At 53.7% G+C, this 21856-nt stretch overlaps 8 protein-coding genes across 8 annotated transcripts; 3 read left to right on the forward strand and 5 right to left on the reverse strand.

Moving 5' to 3' along the window:
• Nucleotides 1-3055: 3055 nt before the first annotated feature.
• On the forward strand, nt 3056-4586 carry B0T26DRAFT_187815 (uncharacterized protein). The gene has a single exon (XM_060433658.1). It carries the CDS (start codon nt 3243-3245, stop codon nt 4224-4226), a length of 984 nt encoding a protein of 327 aa, XP_060297500.1. The 5' UTR covers nt 3056-3242; the 3' UTR covers nt 4227-4586.
• Nucleotides 4587-5683, reverse strand: B0T26DRAFT_187814 (uncharacterized protein). Its single transcript, XM_060433657.1, has 2 exons — nt 5261-5683; nt 4587-5054 (listed from the first exon to the last, which is right to left on the reverse strand). The coding sequence occupies exons 1-2, from the start codon at nt 5597-5599 to the stop codon at nt 4947-4949; spliced, it is 447 nt and encodes a 148-aa protein (XP_060297501.1). The 5' UTR covers nt 5600-5683; the 3' UTR covers nt 4587-4946.
• An 84-nt stretch (nt 5684-5767) lies between these two features.
• On the reverse strand, nt 5768-6403 carry B0T26DRAFT_641315 (uncharacterized protein; the record flags this gene model as incomplete). The annotated part of the gene is made up of 1 exon (XM_060437322.1): nt 5768-6403. One exon carries the CDS (start codon nt 6401-6403, stop codon nt 5768-5770), a length of 636 nt encoding a protein of 211 aa, XP_060297502.1.
• Nucleotides 6404-8542: 2139 nt separating this feature from the next.
• Nucleotides 8543-9526, forward strand: B0T26DRAFT_644373 (uncharacterized protein; the record flags this gene model as incomplete). The annotated part of the gene is made up of 2 exons (XM_060437628.1): nt 8543-9020; nt 9054-9526. 2 exons carry the CDS (start codon nt 8543-8545, stop codon nt 9524-9526), a joined length of 951 nt encoding a protein of 316 aa, XP_060297503.1.
• A 1887-nt stretch (nt 9527-11413) lies between these two features.
• Nucleotides 11414-16479, reverse strand: B0T26DRAFT_699742 (Non-repetitive/WGA-negative nucleoporin C-terminal-domain-containing protein). Its single transcript, XM_060441487.1, has 3 exons — nt 15871-16479; nt 12648-15796; nt 11414-12594 (listed from the first exon to the last, which is right to left on the reverse strand). The coding sequence occupies exons 1-3, from the start codon at nt 16190-16192 to the stop codon at nt 11836-11838; spliced, it is 4230 nt and encodes a 1409-aa protein (XP_060297504.1). The 5' UTR covers nt 16193-16479; the 3' UTR covers nt 11414-11835.
• Nucleotides 16480-16666: 187 nt separating this feature from the next.
• On the reverse strand, nt 16667-18164 carry B0T26DRAFT_699744 (uncharacterized protein). The gene is made up of 2 exons (XM_060441488.1): nt 17911-18164; nt 16667-17836 (listed from the first exon to the last, which is right to left on the reverse strand). Exons 1-2 carry the CDS (start codon nt 18052-18054, stop codon nt 16982-16984), a joined length of 999 nt encoding a protein of 332 aa, XP_060297505.1. The 5' UTR covers nt 18055-18164; the 3' UTR covers nt 16667-16981.
• Nucleotides 18165-18918: 754 nt separating this feature from the next.
• On the forward strand, nt 18919-19540 carry B0T26DRAFT_749087 (uncharacterized protein; the record flags this gene model as incomplete). The annotated part of the gene is made up of 2 exons (XM_060445050.1): nt 18919-18984; nt 19085-19540. 2 exons carry the CDS (start codon nt 18919-18921, stop codon nt 19538-19540), a joined length of 522 nt encoding a protein of 173 aa, XP_060297506.1.
• A 72-nt stretch (nt 19541-19612) lies between these two features.
• Nucleotides 19613-21492, reverse strand: B0T26DRAFT_699750 (putative galactose-1-phosphate uridylyltransferase). The gene is made up of 4 exons (XM_060441489.1): nt 20939-21492; nt 20830-20881; nt 19976-20759; nt 19613-19912 (listed from the first exon to the last, which is right to left on the reverse strand). The coding sequence occupies exons 1-4, from the start codon at nt 21037-21039 to the stop codon at nt 19689-19691; spliced, it is 1161 nt and encodes a 386-aa protein (XP_060297507.1). The 5' UTR covers nt 21040-21492; the 3' UTR covers nt 19613-19688.
• Nucleotides 21493-21856: the final 364 nt, after the last annotated feature.

The following is a 21856-nucleotide window of genomic DNA, read 5'->3' on the forward strand; positions in this document are numbered from 1 at the left end:
TTTTTGCCATCGCCGTAAGAAGGGTTCAGTTGAGGTTTCTCAGGCAGCGCCAGCTGCTTGTTCCCTGTTCCTGTTTCCCTCCTGACGAGAGTAGCGGTCGCGCCCGCTTGAGCATTGCAGCTCGTAGAAGCGGACGCGATAGTCAGTTGTTGGGAAGAGACACTGCCTACATTCCCCTGACCTTCTTTGACCTCCTTTATTACCATGGTGATAGGATAGTCGAGAGGGGTACTTTGATGAATACAAGTTGAACTATAGAGACACAAGAATGAAACCTCACGCCATGGCCTGTGAGTGTGGCTGGCAATGGTGGCACTCCAAGTCCAGCTTCATCCAATGGGTTCACCCAAAAGCCTTCCTCTGCAATCGGAGCCACAGACGCCGCCAAGTCTGTTGGCCCGCGGCCACTGCTCAGGTCGCCAAACAGGAGGTTGTACGACGATGCGTCGAAACACATTATTTGCCAAATTGGGACGACTCGCAAAAGAGGTTGTTGTACAATGTGTGCATCGAAACACATTCTCTGGCATTATTTGCCGAATCGGGACACAGAAGAAAACAATACAGGAGATTGAGAACCAACAGCTGTGTAAGTAACGGGTCCGCAACCAATAGTCGAAGACGTGTGTGACCAACAGCTGCTTTGGAGGAGTGGAGGACCACCTACACAATAGCCGAGCTCGCGGCTTGTCTTACCTTCACTCTAGAGTATGTCAAACCAGCAGTGGCACCAGGCGGCATCATGGCCTTGCCGCCACGATGTGGAAGGTCAATAAGGCTAGTTAGACGACCAACCGGGCAGTCGCCGAAAGGATTTGAATTGCGGGCTGTGTCTTGGTGACGACGAGACCTAGTCTAGGCACGCGCGCCACGTGCAGTACAGTACCACAGACCAGTGGGATGAAGATAAAACGAGGCGCCACCCCCCCTTTCTCCTTTCCCTGCCAACCTCCGGGAGCAAAAAAGCCATTGATTGGTACCAAATTTACCTACAGAACAAAGTACCTTTGAATTTGCGCTCTTCATGAATCATGCGAGATGGCCTGAAGACAGCGATAGTGAGGTAGTCGGGTTAGACAGAATACGCTACCCATAACATGGAAGGTTGAGAAGTCGTAATCTTGAAAGTTGTCCTCTCGTGAGTCGACCCGCTAAGTGAATAGGCATGCGGAAACGCATGCGGGCGGACGATCGGTTTGGACTCCCGGGTCAGACATCAGTCGGCACATGCAAATTTGGACAGACAAATGACGAAATTGGTGCAAGACGTGATGATTTTGTTGGGTCAAGTTTTTTGCCTTCCCTGAAAAACTTGCTGGCCTATCTCCTTACCAACAGCCGCTTGCTCCTGCTGTCTTGTTGCCCCCCGGAAAACTTTTATATCCCCGTCCTGGTAATTAACACCGAGGGCTCTCCGAGGAAAAATAAGATGAAAAGAAAGAAGGTAAAAAAGAACCCTATTGGTAAACCTGCGCCGTGCCATGCTGTGTATTAAAAATGTAGATGGAAAAATGCTACCCAGTTGCAGATATAACCCTTTTCTCCTGTTGCTCTACTAGAAACCCGCACTCGTCCTGGTCGGCTGATGATATTTGCCTGACATATGTTTCTCGTGGGCGAGGGGGGTGCGGTAGATCCTCCGTTTCGGATTGCTTTGCTCAAGGTCTTCTGCTCCAAGTGTTGATGCTCACAACCTCTTCTTCTCGTTTGCAACGGATGCCTACTGGCACCAGCAGGCAGGCCATTGGCAGGATGCGCCAAGCTTGCAGTGGAAGCCCGAGTCGTTGCAGTAGGCCTGGACATTGCTCGCCGTGCACAAAGCTTCTGTCAAGCTGTCCCGGCAGCGGGGCGAGCCATAGTCTTGTGCCGAGGCTTTGGCGGTGGTGTTGCTGGCCGACGTCGTGGTCTTGACTCCGCCAGCCGCTGGGTCGGGCGAGGCCTCAACGGGTGCGGCGAGGGCTCCTGGAGCCGAGAGCAGCAGTGCGCCTGCAACGATGAGGCTGAGAATGGACTGGTGGAACAAGGTACAGGGGTTAGTGCATGTGTATTTCCAGGCACATGTGTGGCAAAGCAGGCGACCAGGTTAATGGGCCGAGAGAGAAGGGGTGGCGCCCGCGAAGCAGGGCCGTGGACTGCAGAGAACAAAAGGGGGCCACGATATAGATAGGAGATGGCGAGGGAAATGGCGACCAGAAGAAGGTACACTTGCTCTGCTGGGCTTGACCACACTGCTACTTACCTTCATATTCGCTGCGAGTGGCGGAATTGGTTCGGGGCCGGTAGGGTGAGTGATGGATCCCGGGAAAGGAGATCGACGAGGAATGGAGATCACTCGGTTGGGGTGAGTGGCGGTGTTAAGTATCTTTCTTGGCGCCCTGGTGATGAAGAGTTATAGGATTGAGGTCGGTAAGGGGGTTGGATGCCTTCCGGAGTGAGATTCCACAGCGATCGTGATCTAGGGGGGCTTGCTCAAGACTGGCTCAGGTCCGATCGGTGATGGCAGGACCGAGCGGGGGTCTTATACTATCTGAGTGGAAAGCCCGGTGGGAAAAGATCGGATAGAGTGGCGGAGAAAGGGGCTAGACGTCGTCCGTCAACCCCGGTGTCACGTTCTGGGTTCCAGTGCTTTCGTCTATCTAAGGAGGGGAATCTCGAGTCATCCCTCAAAGTCTTGGTCAGTCGCTTCTTCGGTGGTGGTGGCGTGTCGTACCGGATGCGACGAGAGTCAGCAGTCGATATCCAAAAATGCCTGAAGCGAGAGAGGCCCAGAAACCTAGATGACGGCGATTATACCAATCTCGGGCGGCCAAGACCGAACCGGGAAAGCAAAGGGCGCCACTCCTGGGATTTTAAAAAGGGCAAGTTGTAGTCGGCGGGCGGAGGGAGTGTGCGTATGTGTGTCGAGGGCAGGAAGAAGCAGAGACGGCCAACTCCCGAGATGTGTGACTGACTGCCTGCGGCGGCCGCTGCAATGGAATGCAACTCGGGCTACAGTTCAGGCGGGGGCTGATTGTGATGGTGGGTAACCTGGACCCTGGGTTTGGCTGCGGAAGGGTGGGATGGCCAGGAGGGGTGCATCCATGGATCCGAGGGCTAGAAGCGGAGGGATGGAGGGAAAGAGGCAAGTGACGAGCAGCCAGATGGCGGATCTCTGAGCGAGGCAAGAGCCTCAATTAAGGGGCGGGCAGTCCGGCGACACGCTAGCAACGCTCACGCAGGCCCCAGGCAGCTCGTTCCTGGGTATGGTTGCAGCGGGGTATGCACTGTGTGGTGGGCTAAAATGGAAGACACAATGGGTGACTGAGGTCGGGGTGGGCAGTAGGCATGGGGGTGGCACACGGGAGACGGGAGACGGGAGATGGGAGACGAAAGGAGCGAAGCTGGCCCTGGATCAGCAACAACCCGGCCTCCCTTCCCTCCAACTAACAGCTCTTTCACGGCGGGATGAGACGAGTCGCAGGCAGGAAGCAGCAAGCAGCAGGTCAGAGATAGCAGGCGAAGGCGCTGGCAGCGTGACTGGCAGGGTTTTAACTCGAAGCACTGGATGGAACGCCGCGTCCATTAAGTGGCAATCAAATGAATATTACCACCAATGCATACCGATTACACGACGTCGGCTCGCCCAGAAGTTGCGATCCACGGGTTATGAGTGCTATTATAGAACATCGCTTGGCCGTCTACGGCCAAGCGTGGCCAGACGCGGAGGCAAGCGAGCGCTGCCATGCTCCGTTCTCGATTTGAACGGGGGGAGGGATCAGGAACTAGCCCGTCGATCATGCCCCTCCCGTCTTCCATTCTCCATTCATCATTCTCCGCAACCTTCTTGCCCCATTGGGTTCTTGGGGTGTTCAACTTCAGCCGGCTCGGCCAATCAGCGGCGATTGCTTGCTGCGTTGCAGCACTACCGAGACAGAAGTTCAGAAGCTGTCGTCTGGGCCAAAGTCGAGTGCAAGAGCCGAATGGATCGCTCCAGACGGGGATCATGGCTTCTGGCTGGGGATGCAATAAGGGAGATAGGTGGAAAGATGGAGAGAGAGAGATGGGTGGCCAAGGCCAGTTCGGCTTGTGCAAATCCGCCGAATGAGACGCCGTCCCGGGGCCTGAAGCTCTTCTCAGCACTGGAGCCATGTTCCGTGTTGCGGTCCAATCGCCGCCCCGGACGGATAGTGCTCATTAATTTATCCGCATTCATCCGCACTCAAGCCCAGAGCAGAGACGCGAATTAATAAGTAGGGTGGCCAGCGCTGCGAGAACGTGGTCTGGATGTGCTGTGGATACACGCCCGTGTTTGCGCTCGCCCAGCCTCCAGTGGGAATCCCTGACAAAATTTATTCCTGGAGGCCCAGGCCTGTGCTTTTTCCCCATAGCTCAACGCAACACGAGGGGCGATGCGGAACGGGAGGGAATGCACGTCTCGATTCTTCTGGTTTGGTACCACGCCGACGGCGCTGTGCCAGTAGTCGGTTCCGAGCCGAGTCGGGATGGAGGAAAACTTGTCCTGTTCTATTAATACTGCATGAAAAACCGGGAAGGCTGGGCCTCGATATATTGTTGCGCTGCCTATATGACGACAGAGGGGGGCGTTTGCATTTATGCTGTGTTCGGAACGGCTAGCGCGCGTGCATTGCAGCGGGATATTGGGCCTCTCGAGGCAGTCCATCGATGGCCTGGCTATCTTCGGGTCTCCTGTGGCAAAAAGGGGTAAGACGAGCATGCCTTGCTCATCCCTTTGATTCCTTGTGACCACTTTTACCTCTAAGGTCGATCCCCGATTGCCTATGGTCCTCTAACATGAACACCAGGCTGAGGTGCTTATCTGGGTGGATTGAAACTCCCTCCCGGATTCAGCGGCTCGTAAAACCGTGTCCTCGTTCAATCCTCGATGTTCCCGACTTGGTCAAGGGTTAGTTAAATGTCCTGAGAGGAATGTATCTTTCTTTCGCCGGTCACGCGTCAGTCTGGTCGGCAGTTTGCACCTGGAACGAGATGTAGCAACTAAGGTGCCTTGGTGAAGATGGACAAGGAGGTTGAATGACCTCGTCCCGCTGCTGCGTCTAATCAGAGAATAATCAGCAGTTTGAAAGCTGCAGTGAATTCCCGGTCCGTGGGACGCAAAGGTAGTCCGAACAACAGCCGACAATTGAAAGAATGAGAACTCGATCATGAATCATGAATCATGAACAAAAATCAACGTTTGCCTCCCTTCCCGTAACTCAAAAGTGCCGCCCAAACTAACAGTGACTTGGTCCTCAGAGCCTACCGATGCTTCACTCGACAATTTCCCCTGTCCTCGCCGCCGGTCTTTAGGCAATCCAGACACACCCAAAGCTTCCAGCTCCAGGCCCCTCCGAGGGCCAGAGCCAACCGCTTGGCGAGATGGACCCCGTCGCCATATTGCATGCTGTCGCAGGCACACCGGTGGCGGGTGCACATCTCGAAGAAAAGCATTGGGTTGTCGCGTGCCTGGCCTGCCACGTCGAGAGCGCGGGTAATGATTGCCGAGAACGAGTCTGTCTCGTACTGGGGGCGCCAGGGGGACAGGTTGTAAAAGTCGAGCAGCGCCATGTAGTTGCCGATGGCAAGCGCTGCATTGGGGCATGTCGGACGAGTCTCGGGCTCCGGCCCGTAAAAGGCGAGCTGCGTCGTGACCTTCGAGACAGGCTCCATGAGCGCGTTGTGAATTTCCCGGCGCAGTCGGGCTTTCCGGCGGGCAATCTCGCCTGTCGTTGGAATTCAACAGAAGGTGTTCTGCCGTCAGCGTCTCTCACTATCCCCCTCGCATGCCATCATTGACTGGCTTGGACTTCTCAGACACAAAACTCAAATACGTACCGTGAAGGTCATGACGTAACAGCTCGTGGTCTGGAGGAATCGGCAGCTCCAGGCCGTACTCGGTCTCATCCTTCAGCAGCTGGCGGTGCATCAGGAGAATATCCCAGCTCAGCTGGGCGAACTGCATTGGCAGATCGAGAACGTATGCAAAGAGGAGCAAGTTGCAGCGGCCGAGCAGACCGGCATATTCGGGGTCTTCCCGACGCTCGGCAGCTCGCTGCAGCCACAAGACGCCGTAGGGCATCAAGGCAGGCGCGCAGTCGTACTTGTCAACCAGGCCGGCTAGCGAGAGCAAGTCAGCCGTCGCCGGCAGGAACGGGATGGCATCGGCGCGGTGGTGGATCACGTTTGCAAGAATGGCAAAGACCTTGCCGTCGTCTTCGGGCAGGGTGATTGGGAAGGGGCGTGGCGAGTCGCGAGCTCGGAACGCTTCGCCCTCGGCCATGGGGCTTCCGAGCATGGCGGAGAAGACGGGACTGACGAGACAGAGGACCGAAGACGAGACTCGGAGGTTTATCTCGTCGACTTCGTGCACGATATCGAGGCCCAGCTCTGTCGACGGCAAAGCCATACAGGCATCTTCAGTTGGGTCGACACGGCTGCAGGTAGCCGATGTAGGGGCTGGGCTCCATGGTTCGACTTCGGGCTGCTTCCCGCGAGGGGACTCGACGGATTCCGCGATAGGAGCGGGGAAGCAGAGAAGGACGTCGCCCTTGGGGTCGACGAGCTGCATCGTCGCCGCCATCAGTTCAACAGGAGCTGGTATCAGACAGCCATATCACTCTAGGTTGGAGTTGAAGTCGGCCAGTCCCGGAAACGTGAGATAAGGCGAGCAGCCAGGACGGGCAGAAGGCAGAACCTAAGATAGGTAGGTATGCAAAAGATACCTAGCTCGATAGGCCATGTGGGGTCCACATTAATAATGAGCTGGTGCAGCGCCAGCAAATGCATCGTGCTTTTGATCCAGTCGTCGGTGATCTTGCCTAGGGGCTTACATGATTGGGCTCCGACGTTCAGCCTCAAGATGCGGTGATGCACGTAAGAGGGGTGCGAGGCGCCCATTCCGACATTGGTGCCCGATCATTGTCGACCTACGGGAGCCGGGGGCCAAAAACGCGGCTGTTTCGTGTCTCGCAGCGTTGCAGCGGCCGTGGCGTGATTCCCATCAAATGGAGGTTCAACGAGCGATGGGGACCGGCTGGGCGTCTAAAACTCAATTAATGCGGGCAAGGGCGACGGGAAGGCCCCAAAACTGAGGCGCATCCGCCTCGTTTCCACACCGCACAACGGCGATAGGTCTTCCACAGGCGCAGGCACGATGCACCGATATGCACCTTCAGCCTTAAAAATGGGCAAGTGCCAATCAGGTCAGCAACTCGACACTTTTGTGCCACAGACATTATCAACGAACGCCCCAAGAATAACACCTCAATCCTATCTGATCACCAATAATACTAGCCCAGAGATTTAATATTAGCAATGTGATGAGAGTCAGGTTTCCCTGTTTTGTTCCTAGAGCATTCACAGGAAATCTTACACATAGTCTCCGTCTCAGGGGTCAGTGTTAGGGTTAGGGTATTGTGTCTCAGTCAGGTACCCCGCACTTGACAGCACCTAGCAAGGAAAGCCGTACCTGTGGAAGGGAGTCGTGGAAGTACCTGTGGAAAGATTGATGGACGTGACCTCCAAAATCGCGTGCGTCTCATCACGCTTCTCACCAGCTCAAAGTTCGAGCTATCCGAGTCTAGCCCGAAGCATTTAAATGACACGTCGTCTATAATAACACGCGGATAAAAAATCATTATGGAGTGTCATTGCCCCTATAGCCCAATTATAGCGCAGCAAGATTCGCGGTTCGAGCGTGTTAAAAACGACCGGCTTGGCTTCGAGATTCACAAGCTAGAACGTCTCCCCATGCTATTTTCACCCAGTGCCATGAACGTACCCGGGTGGCTGAAAGCACCGCCTCAGAAATACTGCTTCATAGACAATCACTTTGAAGATCTGGGTGCACCTTGGAAGGAGATGCCGATGTAGAGCTTGGACGCACTGCCGACTCAAGCCCGCATATCTCAGGCGATGAGTAGACTCAGTGGAGGTCCAAATCTTGAGAATGCGCACATGCGTGTTCCCCCTCACATGTTCTCTATGTGGTGCGTCAATTAGGCGAGTAGGTCCGGAGCAGGTAATGTGGTTGCCAGAGCGGCTTGACATAAGTCGATCCAATCTCGAATAGTTACAGTCTATAAATGTGGGCGGATTATGCAGTCATGACCGAATCCCAGTCCCTGAAGCGACAGAAAAAGTCTGCCTTACAGTCTGCGCAATTTATCTCATTAATAGCCCCGCCGGCGAGGACTGAGAGCAAGATGTTTAAGGTAGTGTCTACGAGAGATTGCCCTGCAACGGATCGCGGGTCGGCTGGTATCAGGCCCTTCCACCGGATAATTAATCGTTCATCGCCCCCAACGGTGGTAGCGCCGATAACGTACACTCATATATGGTGTATACACCATTTGATGGTCGGGAATAGCACCATGGACTCAAGTCTTCACAAATCTGGCGACCTGCTGTCAATATACCTACGTGCCTACCTGCTGGTCCGCTGATCTTCAGTATCCGGACGACAACAGCAGCCATATTAAGCACCTCAAAACTCGACTCGTCGTCAAAAGAATATCATATCTCTGATTATAACCACAAAGACGACATGCTCCGCCCTCCCCAGACGTACCAACTCTATTTTTTAGAGCGCGATACTTTAGCTCAAGACCCCATCCGAGCTGACTTTCCGAGGCAGCCCATCCTTCAGCCTCCGGGACATGCTCAGCCCGTTTCTTCACGGAAGCGGTTCAAGTGCTCTACGTCTAAGATTTGGGGGGTGTTGAGAGAAGGCAGCAGAGAAGCATGGCAAGACTTGAAGGTGACCAAGTGGCACCGGGCTGGCTGGGTGTTCTTCCTGGTCTGGGTCGGCTTCCTGTTTGGGACGTTAGTGTTCTCGACCCCCCAGAATGACCTGCTCCTGCTTGGTCTGTCAACCGCGCCATGTCAACCCGACGGTTCATTGAGCCCCTTTATGGACACGTATAAATGGTGGTCCGCGGATCAGGTTTTCCAGGTCACTATTGGGTTTGGGTCCCTTACGTTTGCGCAAGCAAAGGTGGTCGACATCGTTTGGGATATTGCGAGTTTTGCCAAGGCAGATTATCATGTTTTTACAGGGCCTGCTAACTCCTTTTCCACCAACAAGGCGGTTGGGCGACTTGGGCAAGCGATCATGGCCTATTTTTCGTGGAAGGTATTTGCCGACTACGTCACGACTTCCATGGCAGCGTCTCCGACCACATATTCGACTTATTGGATTATATATCTATGTCAAGAGCCTTCTGTGGCCTCTTGTCTCCGACTTATGCGCGACTTTTGGAGACGTCGTGTTTTGAAGTCGAAGCCGGCAATGGCTTTCATCTTGTTGGAAATAGCATATCTCTTGTCGTTTCCAACTCTAGTTGGCGCTATGACCGGCTACACCACAGCTAACCAATCCTTTGTCACGGGAGTTGACTCGTCGTTGATTCCATTCTCGGACTTCAGTGAAATACAGTTCATCATATACGATGGCTCCAGGATTGGGCTGTTAGATAACTATATGGTTACTTATTTTAGACGTAAAGGTAAGCCATCTGTGACTTTGTGATGCTGAACACCCACGTCATGACTCACAAATCTATAGGCTATCCCGCAACTCTAATGATGGACGGCTCTAACTAGGACGATGAGTGCTCTAGTAGCTATTTTCCAAAAAGCCTCGAAGCCACTTGTTTTTTCAAAGGCAATCTATCAGCTTGTAAGTTGAAAAGCCAGTTTGCGACATGCTTTCGAAGCCCTTGCATAGTCCGGCTCACGGGAGTTCTAAATGTCGATCATCAGATACCGCTACCTATGGGTTTTATGGCGTCAACCATTCCAATTCATTATAGCTGAATCAGACTCTTAAACCCCCAGTCCTTAACATCTCAGCTTTTTATATCCCACTCGTATACGACGAAAATTGGATAGATCCGTTCTCGCGTCAACTCTGAGATCCTCGAAGTCCATCCCAGGACCCTCACAACAGACACTTCAGCGACCGGCACGGCCAGACCTATTCGCTGGAATACATCAGCGCCACTGGCTCTTGCCAGCCTATTTCGGATCCGTGCGATGGTCTTTCAGACGACAAGGACAATTCCTATCCAACGATACGTATGGGGGTTTTCTTCATTCAACGCTTCACCAATACTGCCTCCTCCTAGTATGGTCCGTTGGGATATTCATCCTGTGGGTCAAAGCCCAGCGGGACCTCCCGCTTCCCGGGGAGGCCAAGGTGCCACGAGGTTGGAAAGCGTTGATCGAGCTTGCCAGTACAATGAAACTGGAACTAGACTCCGAGAACATCGACCCCGAAAAACTTACGGATGAACAGCTGAAAACCGAAATTTGCAATCGCCTCCGAGACGGGTCTGTTTCGCTCCAACATCCCCTCCAAAAGCATAACCACGAAATTGGGCACCGATTCGGGGAATTTGTTGCCTCCAATGCGTGGTGGCTTGTAACCTGGCTGGGGACTATGTCTTTAATGACAATTGTAATTCCTCATTCGCCAATAATGCTCCGCACCGTCTGGTGTACCCTCGGCGCTCTGGCCTTCGGGATATTCTGGGCGATTATTGTGGGGACGACGAGAAGGAGCAAAGCCGATGTTTTGGACATTAGTTGGACTGTGTATAGGAGTGGCCTTGCAGGTATATCATGCTAGGACGGGAAAATAGGGGTTTTCGTTTGAGGCATAGCATCTAAGTGAGACTAGGTTAGTAGATATTAAAGTCTTCACGGAAATACCCCTCGACCAACGTAACAAGAAAATTCTAGATCATGTCTTTTTACTCGGAGAAAAAAGTTGAGAGTAGGGAAAAGTGGAGAAATGAAAGAGGAACAAATGGCAAAGCAAGGCAACGGAGATAAAGAGCCAAGGAGAAAGGAATAGAAGGAATCACTAATAATATAAACAAAACACGCAGCAGCAATAGAAGTAACAGTAGCAATTATTAGCAGAAGGAGTGGGTAGGCATATTAAGAATGTAGCAATACGGAGTTGAATAACATCGTTAATGATTATTTATGTTTAATACGCGCCGTAGAGGTGTTTCAAGGATAAAATTAAACAGGAAGAAATAAAATAAGGACGGGAGATTAAGGAAAAGAGGAAAAGATCCAAATATATTAACAAGGTATATACAAATAGCTGTAATTATCGTTAGAGGGAGACGCGGAAAATAATAAAAAGTAAAAAGTAAAAAAAAGATAAGGAGATAAGGAATAGAAAGACCCAAGAATAACACCACTGAGATAGGCAACAGCAATAGCAATAAGCAACTGCTACTAGAAAGAGTAGTTAGGTATATCAATCACTAGTACTTAAGTCTATACCGTTAACAATTCTGATACGTGCCGGGTACTCGCCCTAATAACAGGGGCTATAAAAGCAAAAACAAATGAGAAGAAGTGAAATAGAGACAAGAAAATAAGGAAAAAAAAGAAAGACCCCCAAACAACATCAACAAACCACGCTAACATCAACAAACCACGCCAACACCAACAAACCACGCCAGCACCAACAAACCACGCCAACACCAAACCACGCCAACACCACACCAGCACTAAGAATCACCACAAGAAACGGTAGATATGCCGGTACAGGTACCTAGTAGTTTTATGCTTTTTAACAACAATCCTGATTTAGATCTGACACGCGCCCGGCAGCGGGGCCATAAAAATAAATATGTACACGTTATCTCTCGAGAAAGGAAGAGACCACGACTTCCCAACACGCGCAATCCTCCCGAATCTTGCTGCCCTCTCCATCGTATAATCCTTCCCAAGGCGAATGTAATACCCAACTGTTAGTGGCTGTCCATCCACCTATCCGCCCCTGCCAAAAGAGACAAAAAAAACTCTCAAAAGCGATTACCGGTAGAGCAAGCTCCCCTGTCGCTCGGCGCCAATGATGTTGTCCACCGAGGCCTTCAGTGCCCTGGTCACTCGTTGAGCATCAATCAAATCTGAAGCGTCGGCGGGAGCTCTTGCGCCCGCCGAGAGTTGAGCCAAGAACTCATCCATGCGTGTCAGCAGATCGCCGACCCAGCCGCCAATGGTACTGTCGCCGCCCCTACCTGCGGTGCCACGGCGCTCGACCTCGCGCACCCACGAATCGACAGCCGCGTTGATCCACTGAACGACGATTTTCCGCCGCTTTCCTGTGAACGGAGCCTCTTGGCCGTCGAAAATGCTCTCCAGCACACGCAGGATCAAGGGGTGGGGTACCCCCAACTGCAAGAAGATAAGAACAGGCCAGCACGGTTCGGCACCAACCGAGGCATCTTGGCCATTCTCGATGGCGTATGTGCAAACTAGGGGAAGCAGCACGTCAGCTGGAAAGATGAGGCTGTCGAGCGATGTGCGGTGGGCAATGTCCCGAATGTGTGATATAACAACCTCGTAAGGCTTCGGTGGTTGGCTGACGGGGGGTGCGTCGATGCCAGGTCTAACAGCACCTGAACGAACAGCCTGCCACTCCTGCTCGCGTTGCTCAATGTCATGATGAGTCTCGCTTATGAGGCTACTCCACGTGTCGATGATGGACCGGGGATTCTGGTAGTCCGCCGCGTGATAGATGAGGAGACACAGGTCAAAGTAGCCTGCTTGATCAGCGTACTCGTTATAAAGCTGGCAGCATGGTTAACAAAAAGAACAGTCAAGCCAAATGTACCAAAACTTACAGTGCTTAGACCCTGGATTGGTCCGTCCAGGGCTTGCTCGATCTCGTATATCTTCTCCGCGTGCATGCGGGGGTCTGCTTTCAACCGCTCAAGTAAGTCGTCCTGAATATGCGCAATCTCGAGAAGCTCCGTGACCTCGTGGTTGAGGAACTGTTGGTCCTGGCGGCTGATGCCAACGGTGTTAACACTGGCGTTGCCTTTGGCTCGGCTGAGAAGCGTGATACGATCCTTGATGCCAATGGGAAGTTCGGACTTTGCGAGATCCGCCTGGACCTTGGCGGCCTCAAAGAAGCGACTCCGGTGGGTGTAAAATCGGCAGAGAAGATCAGCGTGTTTGGCGTCGGTCTCTGCGAGGCGCTTCAAGTAAGTGATGACGTGCGGCGAGTCAATTGACAAAATCCGATCAGTCCATTCTTTTCCAATGTACCAGTCATAGAGGTCAAAGTGGAAGACTTCGTCAGTAGAGTTGTTGACAACGGCATATGCCTCTATCCGTTTCGTGGCCGTCAGGGTGAGCTTGCCGTCTACTAATTCGGGTTCGACCGCAGAAACAGCCTCGAGGCGGTCTAGCGTCTCGTGGATAAGAGCGTAACAAATCTTGCGCTGATCAAATGCCTTCTTCCGCGAATCGTTTGCCGGCTTGCTGTCGTTTACCCAGGAAAGGGCCGTATTGCCGCGGTCCTTCTCCCTTGCCACGGCCAAGCACAACGTGATTGCACCAGCGTAGTACTTCAACTCGATGTACTGCTCCACGGCGAGTCGCAGGTTTGCCGACGTGAGGCTGCCGGCAACCTTCTCGAACAGCCGTAGACTCTCAGCCAACAGTGTCCGAAGAGCGTTGGGATTATGTACCTGCTCACTAGCCCGCTGCAGTTGTTCCTGGGCCTTGAAGACGACGACATCATCAGGAGAGCAGAAACTGCCGCATCTTCTTCGCAGCGCGTCTGCCACTGTCTCAACATTTGCGCCGCTAGCAATATTGCGGTTAACGATGGCCTTGACTAGGACTTTTGCCAGCTCCTTCCCAGGACCCTGGGAGAAGAGGCTCTCGAAGGTCAAATCTTGAAGTTGTCTTTGAGTCGTGTCGTCTAGGCGGGTGTAAATATCGGTGACTCGCTCGTCAAAAAGCATCAAAACGAACGAAATACCCTCCGAAACGCTCTCCATCAGCTTCCGCAAACTATGGAGGGCCTGGTGCTCCTTCTGGAGTGCAATCTCGTCCTGCCTACTGGCGATACGCTCCGTGGGACCAGCGAGGCCTTGTATTATGCCCTTATTCGTCTCGAGGAACTTGCGCAGCCGCTCCACGTTTTCCTGAACTGTCACAAGCTTTGTGCTTGGGATGTTTGAAGTGACGGTCAGAGCCCCCTTGTCCTTGTCAATCTTGGCCTCAACGACCTTGGACTTCCATAGCATCCGGATAAGCCGTGTCAGGTACAGAGCCAGCGCGTCATGCCGAGACGAGAGCCGAACAGAGTCGGCCGTGATGGTATTTCCGTCAGTTTCTGCAAGTCTTGGCTGGCCACCAAAGTCGACAAAGGCAGACCGCGCACGATCCTCGGTTGCCTGGTCCAACACCTTGCTGGTACCGGTTCGAAGATCGCTCCCCTGACCACATGCGACTGCCAAGGCCGCGGCTATGGTTTCGACCCGGCCGTATTGGCTGATAAATTTTCGCATCTCCTTCTCTAGACCCTCGTCTCCTGCAGCGCCCCGAATGGCAGTAGCAAAAATGTCGACCAGCCTTCTCCGGCGAATGATTTGCACTCCAGTGTTAGTGAGTACGGCAAATTCGCCGGGGACCTGATCGAACTGAACAGCAAGCTCATTGCCAAAGCCAAGTGGCTGTTTGGCGGCGCCAAATGGCTTCGTTACCATGCCAATGTCCAGTGTCTTGCTGTTTTTCGGTAGCTCAATCCAGTTTCCTTGCTCGAAGTAACTCAACGCAGATGCGGGCGCAGTGGCCTTGATCCTGCCAGTGTCTGGAGTCGACACGAAGAGTATATCCCCACTCGCGACTTTCCGGACGCTATCAAAGAAATAACCCGGGGCAAATCGAAGGCCGAAAGTGCTGAGTTCAAGATGTCGCGAGCTGACATCCAATTCGGCAGGCTGGCCGGCCGGCCCCCTAGGCTGGTTCGGTTGCTGCTCCTTGGGTGGAAACTTGACAAACTGAACTTGCATGCTCTGTGGTGCAAGATTTGTTGTAGCGCCCATCATGTACGACGAAGGGCTGGTAGCGCTAAGAAACAAGCGGCAACCCGAGTTTGTGAGGGCCATGAGATGCAGCTTGGAAGCCTCTGTGGCGGCAATCGGGCTTAGTGCAACGATATCAATGCGATCGTTCAGCAAAGGAGATTTGTTCATCATGTGGGTGATGTCGCGAAGACAGCTGTTCTTGTCCTTTTCGATGACCTTGAACAGCTTTTCGGGCGACTCCATATGGTATGTCCGAATTGTGGACTTGTTGGATAGCGAGTAGAGAAGGTTCCGGGTGTCGTCAACGACGAGGCTGGTAAGATGCTCGTGTGCCCGTTGGCCGAAGGGGCCTGGTAGATTAGGGACGACCGAGGACCATCCGGGGTGCGTGTGATTAACCTTTCCACATCTGCTCGAAAACCACCGTTCCTCCTGCTGGTAGAAGAGCTCGTATATATCGGTATCGGTGTCCCCACCGAAGAAGATGCGACCCGAGGCTGTGCCTACGATGACACCGACATCGCTCCCGCCGCGGTGAACAGCCATTTTTGTCTGGTACAGCGTGACAGCCCTCGAGCCAGATGGGGTAGGCGTCGCCGAGAGACCGAGGAGGATGATCTCGGAAGTCGTGGCAACGACAAGGATATGTGTAATGGTCTTGACAAACACTCCGGCCTTTGGGGGAACAATGGCAACGGCCGTGATAGTGTGCACAGCATCCTCGAAGCCAATGAGCTCTGGATTGGGGTGTGAATAGTCCCAGAGGAAAAGGGAGCTGTCGATGGCGGCCCATGCGTAGCCAATCTCCGCGAACAGTCCCAGGCGCGTGTGGACCTCGCCCTTCTCGAGCCGCGTGAATATTTCGTCGGGGATCTGATACATCTGAACCCTCTGAAATGGCGCCCAAGCTGAGTCGGCATACTGCATATCATAGTCGGATGATGCGCCAACTGCAAGTGACATGTGATGTTAGCGTCACTTCGTCTTCGTGGATCGGCAGGATCACGGAGCAGGGTGAACACACGTCTGCAATAGGAATCAAGATCGGGAAAGCTCTCCTCAAGCTGCAAAGTCTGGTTGATTGACTGCGCAGCTTTTGTGATCGGAGGTACCTCGTCGCGGACCTGAGATGGCGTCGGCAGCGGCCCGCCTTGGGTAGGATCAGTAGCTAGAGGGCCTTGGGCCATGGCGTCGAGAGGTCCACTGAGGCTCGCCTTGACGGGCAGTGCGCCGAAGCCCGCTTGGTCGTTGAAGTTCACTCGATGGCGAGCGCCAGTATTGCCTCCGGGCGCGGGGGTGTTGAAGTATGCGCCAGGGACCTGGCGCATTGGGGTGGCGGGATTCATCCTGGCGGCGTCGACAGTTGTGCTTGCCGCTGAGGTGAGCTGGCGTGGAGGCCGGATGAAGCTCTCCTCTTGCCCGCTCGATCGTTCGATGGCTCGCTCGCCAACCGCAGGCTCCTCCCCGCCAGTCGTTTCTAGAGCAGAGGCTCGCAGGTCGTATCCTAGCGCCAAAACAATACCATTAAGTGAGAGAAGAAAAGAAGGTCTCAAAAAGCACGGCGGGAAGCCAACGCTGGAATCTGTTTGGTGGCACAGCTGCTGAGTGCGGTCTGAGGCTGCGAAACAGCTGCAGGGAAAGAGGCTGGCCGTAAACAATTTTTGGAGCGCAGGCATCTGTCCGTTCATTGGCTGGCAGAACGGCCCACATGCCAGAACGCGAACGCGCTTCCCGGGCAGGCACTGTACATCAGCGCTAAACTGGACTGGACCAAATTCTGCCCACCGCCTTCCTTTCATCACTATTGTGGTCATTCAATTCGGGGAAGACATTGCATGCAACGTCGCAGGCAGCATGCAAGTTGCAATATTCTCTTCAATTTGGTACAGTACTTGTTAGATACAAAAAAATGAGATTTGCTATTCGCCATATACTTAAAACTACCTAGGCACCTACGTGTCTATTCTGTAGACACCGTGCAAACCTTGCGGACAACCTCGCGGCAAAGGCCTTGCTTCACCGCTTTAGCTTGCCGACACTCTTCGGGAACCCGAAAGCGGATCAAGGATGCCATACCAAGGGTGGGGGGTTTAGATTAAGAGACGCCGAGCATTTGAGCTGAGTCGCAAGACCGCTTACGCCTTCTTCGCCTCTCTTGCGGCCTTTTTCAGCGCACGCTGGCGGATGTCGGCATGCATCTTCAGGTTGTACCAAATGGTGAGGCCGCTGGTCGCGCCGACAGTGCTCTCAACCACCCACTTGAACACGGCATGGCTCCACCAGGGCGTGTACGTGTTCGGGAAACCCTCGGCGCCGTCGAGACCAATCTTTCCCAACGCCGAGCGAACAAACTGCTTGGGGCTGGGGATGAGGGCGCTGGTGCGCCGAACCTTACTCATGGCGGTTGCGACAAGATAGCTGATGACGAACTGGACATCGACGCCGGCCGGCTTCAGCTCCTCGGCCAGCGACGCGCTCCAGTGCTGGAGGAACGCTTTGCTGCCGCTGTAGGTAGCAAGGTACGGGGTGGGCATGACACCGGCAAACGAGCCCATGGTCAGGATTAGGCCGTTCTTCCTCTGAGCGAGGATGGGTGCCACAACCTTTGTCGTCTTGAGAGTTCCGAGGCAGTTGATGGTGATGATGTTCTGGAGCTCGTCGCCGGCCGTCTGCAGGAACGGCACGGGGATGCTGTGCGACTGACCGACGTTGTTGATGAGGATGCCGACGTCCAGCCCTGCGATGAGCTTCGCGAGCCGCTCGTAGTCGGCATTGTTGTCCTTGGCGTAGTCCATAGCCAGTGTCTTTGTCTGCAGGTCTGCATACTTTTGCTCCAGCTCCTTGGCCAGCGTGTCGAGCTTAGACTGGGTGCGCGACACCAGAACCAAGTTGAACCCCTTCGCTGCCAGCTGTGTCGCGAACTCCTTGCCCAGCCCGTCGGACGCGCCGGTCACGATGGCCCAGGTGCCCTTCTTGCCATATTTCCGGAGCTGACCCGCGGGATCTGTCAGCCGTTTGCCCCTGAGTAGAGACCGCATAGGGTGCGGAGCGGGGCTGAGCTTACGTTTGTGCCGCTCAAGACAAAAGCGTTTAGCAGAAGCTGGAGGAAGCTGGTGGCTCCAGAGCTGATGTACAGAAGACCAATGCCAGCGAGCGCATACTGGACGGTCTGAGGGACCAAGGCCCAGAATTGGGCAATTTTGTCCATGGTTGTCGGGTCAGTTCTCGGCTGGCGGGTGTAGTGTTCTTGTTGTGAAAAGAAGTTGGGAATGCACTTGGGAGTGAGCTTAGATTTCTACCCGTACCTCGGAGGTGCTTGGCGGGTTTTCTGCAACCCATCAAAAATGAGACTGCCCCCACCTTATTGGCCAAGTCGCCAAAATGTCCCCAACATTTAAACATTGGCCAATAAGATGTCGAGCATCAGCTTCTTTCTTCACAGAGTTGGTTCGCGATCTGCCAAGGTCAGCGCTACGAAAATTGATGATCCAGTGCATCCGGAGCACTTGTTACTCCCCAACTCCGAGCTCTTTTGCGAGCCTCTGTCACAGTTTCAGGCCGGGCGCAAAGATTCCCGAGTGCTAGCCTCGGCAGCTTGCCGACAAATTTACCATAGTGCTGGAACGCATGCGGGTTCTGATTAAAACGGGGCGATCAGCTAATGCCTTCTGCTGGCCTTCAGTGGTCTAGAAACCCCGAACGGAGTTCCTTGCCATCCGCTTGCCAAGGTACTATTGGACGATTATTGGCACCTCAATAGGTACCTCGTACACGTACAGCAATGCCAAGCGCTAACTCTGTGTGCATTAGCGGCAGGTAATAATCTGTTAAGGGTCGGGATTGACATGGGATAGCCTGGCGATTTGACTTGACCGCCAAAAAGATGGATGTCGCGCGAGGAATTCCCAGCTGTTGGACTTGTTGGGAAGCTGCCCACCGCGCGCACTCCTCTCGCAAGACAACTTGCTCCGAATCACTGTGGCCTGTATAGCGAATCGCCAATCCAGTCTCCTCGGAATATCTTCCACGCGTTGAAACAGACTTTTTGCAAGAGACAATACCCAAGCCAGCCATGGATCAACTCAAGGAATTCCTACCGTCGGCTGAGAAGGGGTACCTCCCGTACTACCTGTTTTTCGTATGTGCTTCTCTTCCACTTCATCATTGCTGCAATATAGCGAGGTCAAATCGCGTGAAAATGCTGTGTTTTTTTAACATATGCCCCGCTCCCTGTGTAGATTGGCATCGTGGCCATGGGAAACTCGTTGCAGAATCTGGCGACATTGCACTACACGCGGCGCATCTACAATGGGCGCTTTGTGCCGAACCACGCGCTGGCCCCGAAAACTGAGCGCTTCAACCCCGAGGACAGCGTCAACGTGCTGAAGCCCGCCTCAGCCACGGGCAAGGACGCCGAGAAGGCAAAAGACCAGGTGACGCCGCTCACCGCCCGCGTCTTTGGCAACTACACCTTCCTGGCTGGTGTCATCCGTGTCTACGCCAGCTTCAGCCCCGAAAACGCATCCCTGTACCAGCTCGCTCTCCTGACCCACGGTGTTGCGGCGCTGTCTTTCACGAGCGAGCTGTTGATTTTCAAGACCATGAAGTTTACGGGTCCCCAAGGCTTCCCCTTTGCGGCTGCCTATCTGGGAGGACTCTGGATGACTCTGCAGTACAGCCACTATGTCCAGTAGTTGGCGGGCTTCACAGGAACGGGGATGGCCTAAGATGGACTAGGACGAAGGGAATTGTGTGTGCAAGATACAAAACGGTCCATGGACTGCCTAATATAGTTATTCTTCTTGCAGGAATCTAAACACACATACGAAGACTCGGCCTAAATCATTGCAGCGACTTGCGGTATAACTCTCCGCCGCAAGCCCTGAGCTTTGCGGCTGCCTGCTCGGGAGTGATGTCGCGCTGGGATTCGGCCAGCAGCTCATACCCGACTTGGAATTTCCGAACAGTGGCAGACCGGAGAAGCGGGGGGTAGAAGTGCATATGGAACCAGCTTGTCTCAGCCTCCTCTTCGGCGCAGTCCAGCGGTGCTTGGTGAATCCCAGAGCCTGTGGATCATCGATCGTCAGTCGCAACATATCACACCCCGTCTGTCGATAAATGCCACTCACTATAAGGGAAGCTTGTCTCGAATAGGTTGTCATATCGTCTCGTGATCTCCTGGATAGCTTCTGCAAACCTGACGGTCTCGTCGTCGGTCAGATCGACGAGGGCGCGCACATGTCGCTTCGCAATAACAAGAACCTCGAAGGGCCAGAAAGCCCACCAGGGGCAGACAATCAAAAAGCTCTCGTTTTGCCACACGACGCGCTCCTCTTTCTCCATCTCAAGTTTGGCGTAGTCTCCTAGAAGATGCCGGCCGTGGCTCCTATGGTACTGGCTCATCTGGTCTATCTCCTTGGCGGGCTCTTCGGGCAGGTTGCTCACCGTCCAGACTTGGCAGTGAGGGTGCGGGTTGGAGCAGCCCATGGCCGCACCCTTGTTCTCGAAGATCTGCATATAGCGCAGCTGTTGCTTCGGCTTCCCAACCTCTGCATCGGGGTTCACGGGGATCTGTTCCAGGGCGCGCGCAGCCTGCGCCTTGAGCGGATGGTATGTAGACATATGACTGGCGTAGATGCGCGTCCACGCTTGGATGGCGGGGACAATCTCCTCGGTCGTCATGTCGGCGAGCGTGGTGGCATGGTTTGCTGCGAAGGTGAGCACATAGCACCGGCCTGTAGCCGGCTGAGCCTGAAGCAGAAGCGAGGCAACGTCGTCCTCATTAGCAGCCGCCGGCTCGTATGCCTGTTGTTCCTCCTTGACGGCGCTGTAGTCATTGACAAAGGCAAATGTGTTCTTGTACTGTGGGTTCGAGTCCCCTTGCGCTCTCTTGTTCCCAGGACAGAGAAAGCACTGCGCATGCAAGTTAGAGAGAGCGAGCCCCGCGATTTTGTTTCATGCAGGCATTGCAGTCCCCACCCACCTTCGGGTCGTAGTCCGGCAGCTTGCTGTTGGACGGCGCCTCTTTCTGGCCCCTGGTTGACATTTCAGCTCAGTTTTCTTCCAACCAGGACACTTGGATTGGAACTCACTGCCATGGCCTCTTGGTCCGGTGTGGTGATACCAGCAGCCAAGCCCCGGTCAATGGGTTGAAGCGGCGGTGCGAAATGTCGTCGAGCACGGCGTCAGGCATCGTGAGACAACGAGTGAGACAGCAAGTGAAGAGTGTCTGCGGCAGCTGGAGTAAAAGGGATAGAAAATGAAGCGGCGTTTTTGTAGGAGGGGCTTATGGACACTAAAGGGGGAACGCGAAATTTCAAGCTCCGAGTATCGACGATGCCCCTCCAAGCAGTCGGGTCGCGCTTGCAAGTCGATGTCATGTCACCAGCAGCGGGGCAATAGAAAGATGGAGCAGCGGCAGACCTGCATCGGCGCTCCTCGGCGCTATTATAGTACCTGCCGCCGTTTCCACTAAGCAAAACCCATTGAGCTATGATGTGGCGTAGGAGTTACAAGTTATATTTTTGATAGGAACAACATTGATGGCTCATCAATATTCTCTTTGCTGCAACTGATATATGTCGAAGACTTCGTACTTTCACCAGGCGCGACGATAAGTGTGTTGGATTCGACTTGCAAATGAAAGCTAGATGTAGGGTTAGGGTTAGTCCTGCGGAGGAGAGCCCTTTCGAAAGTTGGATAAATGGAGACATAATGGTACACATATATAGAAGGACTTACTACCTAGGTAATTTTTAGGTAACTTTACAGCTGTACTCGAACCGTTCCCTACTGATAATTCTTCTCTCTGTACGCTTTGACAAGTCATAATGCTAGGTAGAAGTGGTCCAAATCGGTGAAATCGGACCCGAAAAGAGCACGGGCCACTTTCTGACAGCTTTGTTGCTTTCAGCCACTGACGGCTCCAGAAACGCCCGGTGCAACTTCGGAGGAAGAACCACCTCAGGTGTCCCATCGCTTTTCGCCTCAGAACACTGCACGGCGGGTCG

Source organism: Lasiosphaeria miniovina (assembly GCF_030549165.1).
Source record: "Lasiosphaeria miniovina strain SMH2392-1A chromosome Unknown B0T26scaffold_3, whole genome shotgun sequence".
NCBI classification, from domain to species: domain Eukaryota; kingdom Fungi; phylum Ascomycota; class Sordariomycetes; order Sordariales; family Lasiosphaeriaceae; genus Lasiosphaeria; species Lasiosphaeria miniovina.

Bases quoted from the DNA above. Each gene is read 5' to 3' on its own strand.
- B0T26DRAFT_187815 (XM_060433658.1), top strand. From the start codon at position 3,243: ATGGTTGCAGCGGGGTATGCACTGTGTGGTGGGCTAAAATGGAAGACA.
- B0T26DRAFT_187814 (XM_060433657.1), bottom strand. From the start codon at position 5,599: ATGCCCCAATGCAGCGCTTGCCATCGGCAACTACATGGCGCTGCTCGA. The intron at 5,055-5,260 runs GTAGGCTCTGAG...TTCTCTGATTAG, and splicing joins AATTGTCGAGTGAAGCATCG to ACGCAGCAGCGGGACGAGGT.
- B0T26DRAFT_699742 (XM_060441487.1), bottom strand. From the start codon at position 16,192: ATGAATCCCGCCACCCCAATGCGCCAGGTCCCTGGCGCATACTTCAAC. The intron at 15,797-15,870 runs GTGTGTTCACCC...TGTCACTTGCAG, and splicing joins TCTTGATTCCTATTGCAGAC to TTGGCGCATCATCCGACTAT. The intron at 12,595-12,647 runs GTAAGTTTTGGT...CCATGCTGCCAG, and splicing joins CAATCCAGGGTCTAAGCACT to CTTTATAACGAGTACGCTGA.
- B0T26DRAFT_699744 (XM_060441488.1), bottom strand. From the start codon at position 18,054: ATGGACAAAATTGCCCAATTCTGGGCCTTGGTCCCTCAGACCGTCCAG. The intron at 17,837-17,910 runs GTAAGCTCAGCC...CCCGCGGGTCAG, and splicing joins TTGTCTTGAGCGGCACAAAC to CTCCGGAAATATGGCAAGAA.
- B0T26DRAFT_699750 (XM_060441489.1), bottom strand. From the start codon at position 21,039: ATGCCTGACGCCGTGCTCGACGACATTTCGCACCGCCGCTTCAACCCA. The intron at 20,882-20,938 runs GTGAGTTCCAAT...AATGTCAACCAG, and splicing joins CGGACCAAGAGGCCATGGCA to GGGCCAGAAAGAGGCGCCGT. The intron at 20,760-20,829 runs GTGGGTGGGGAC...TTGCATGCGCAG, and splicing joins TGCCGGACTACGACCCGAAG to TGCTTTCTCTGTCCTGGGAA.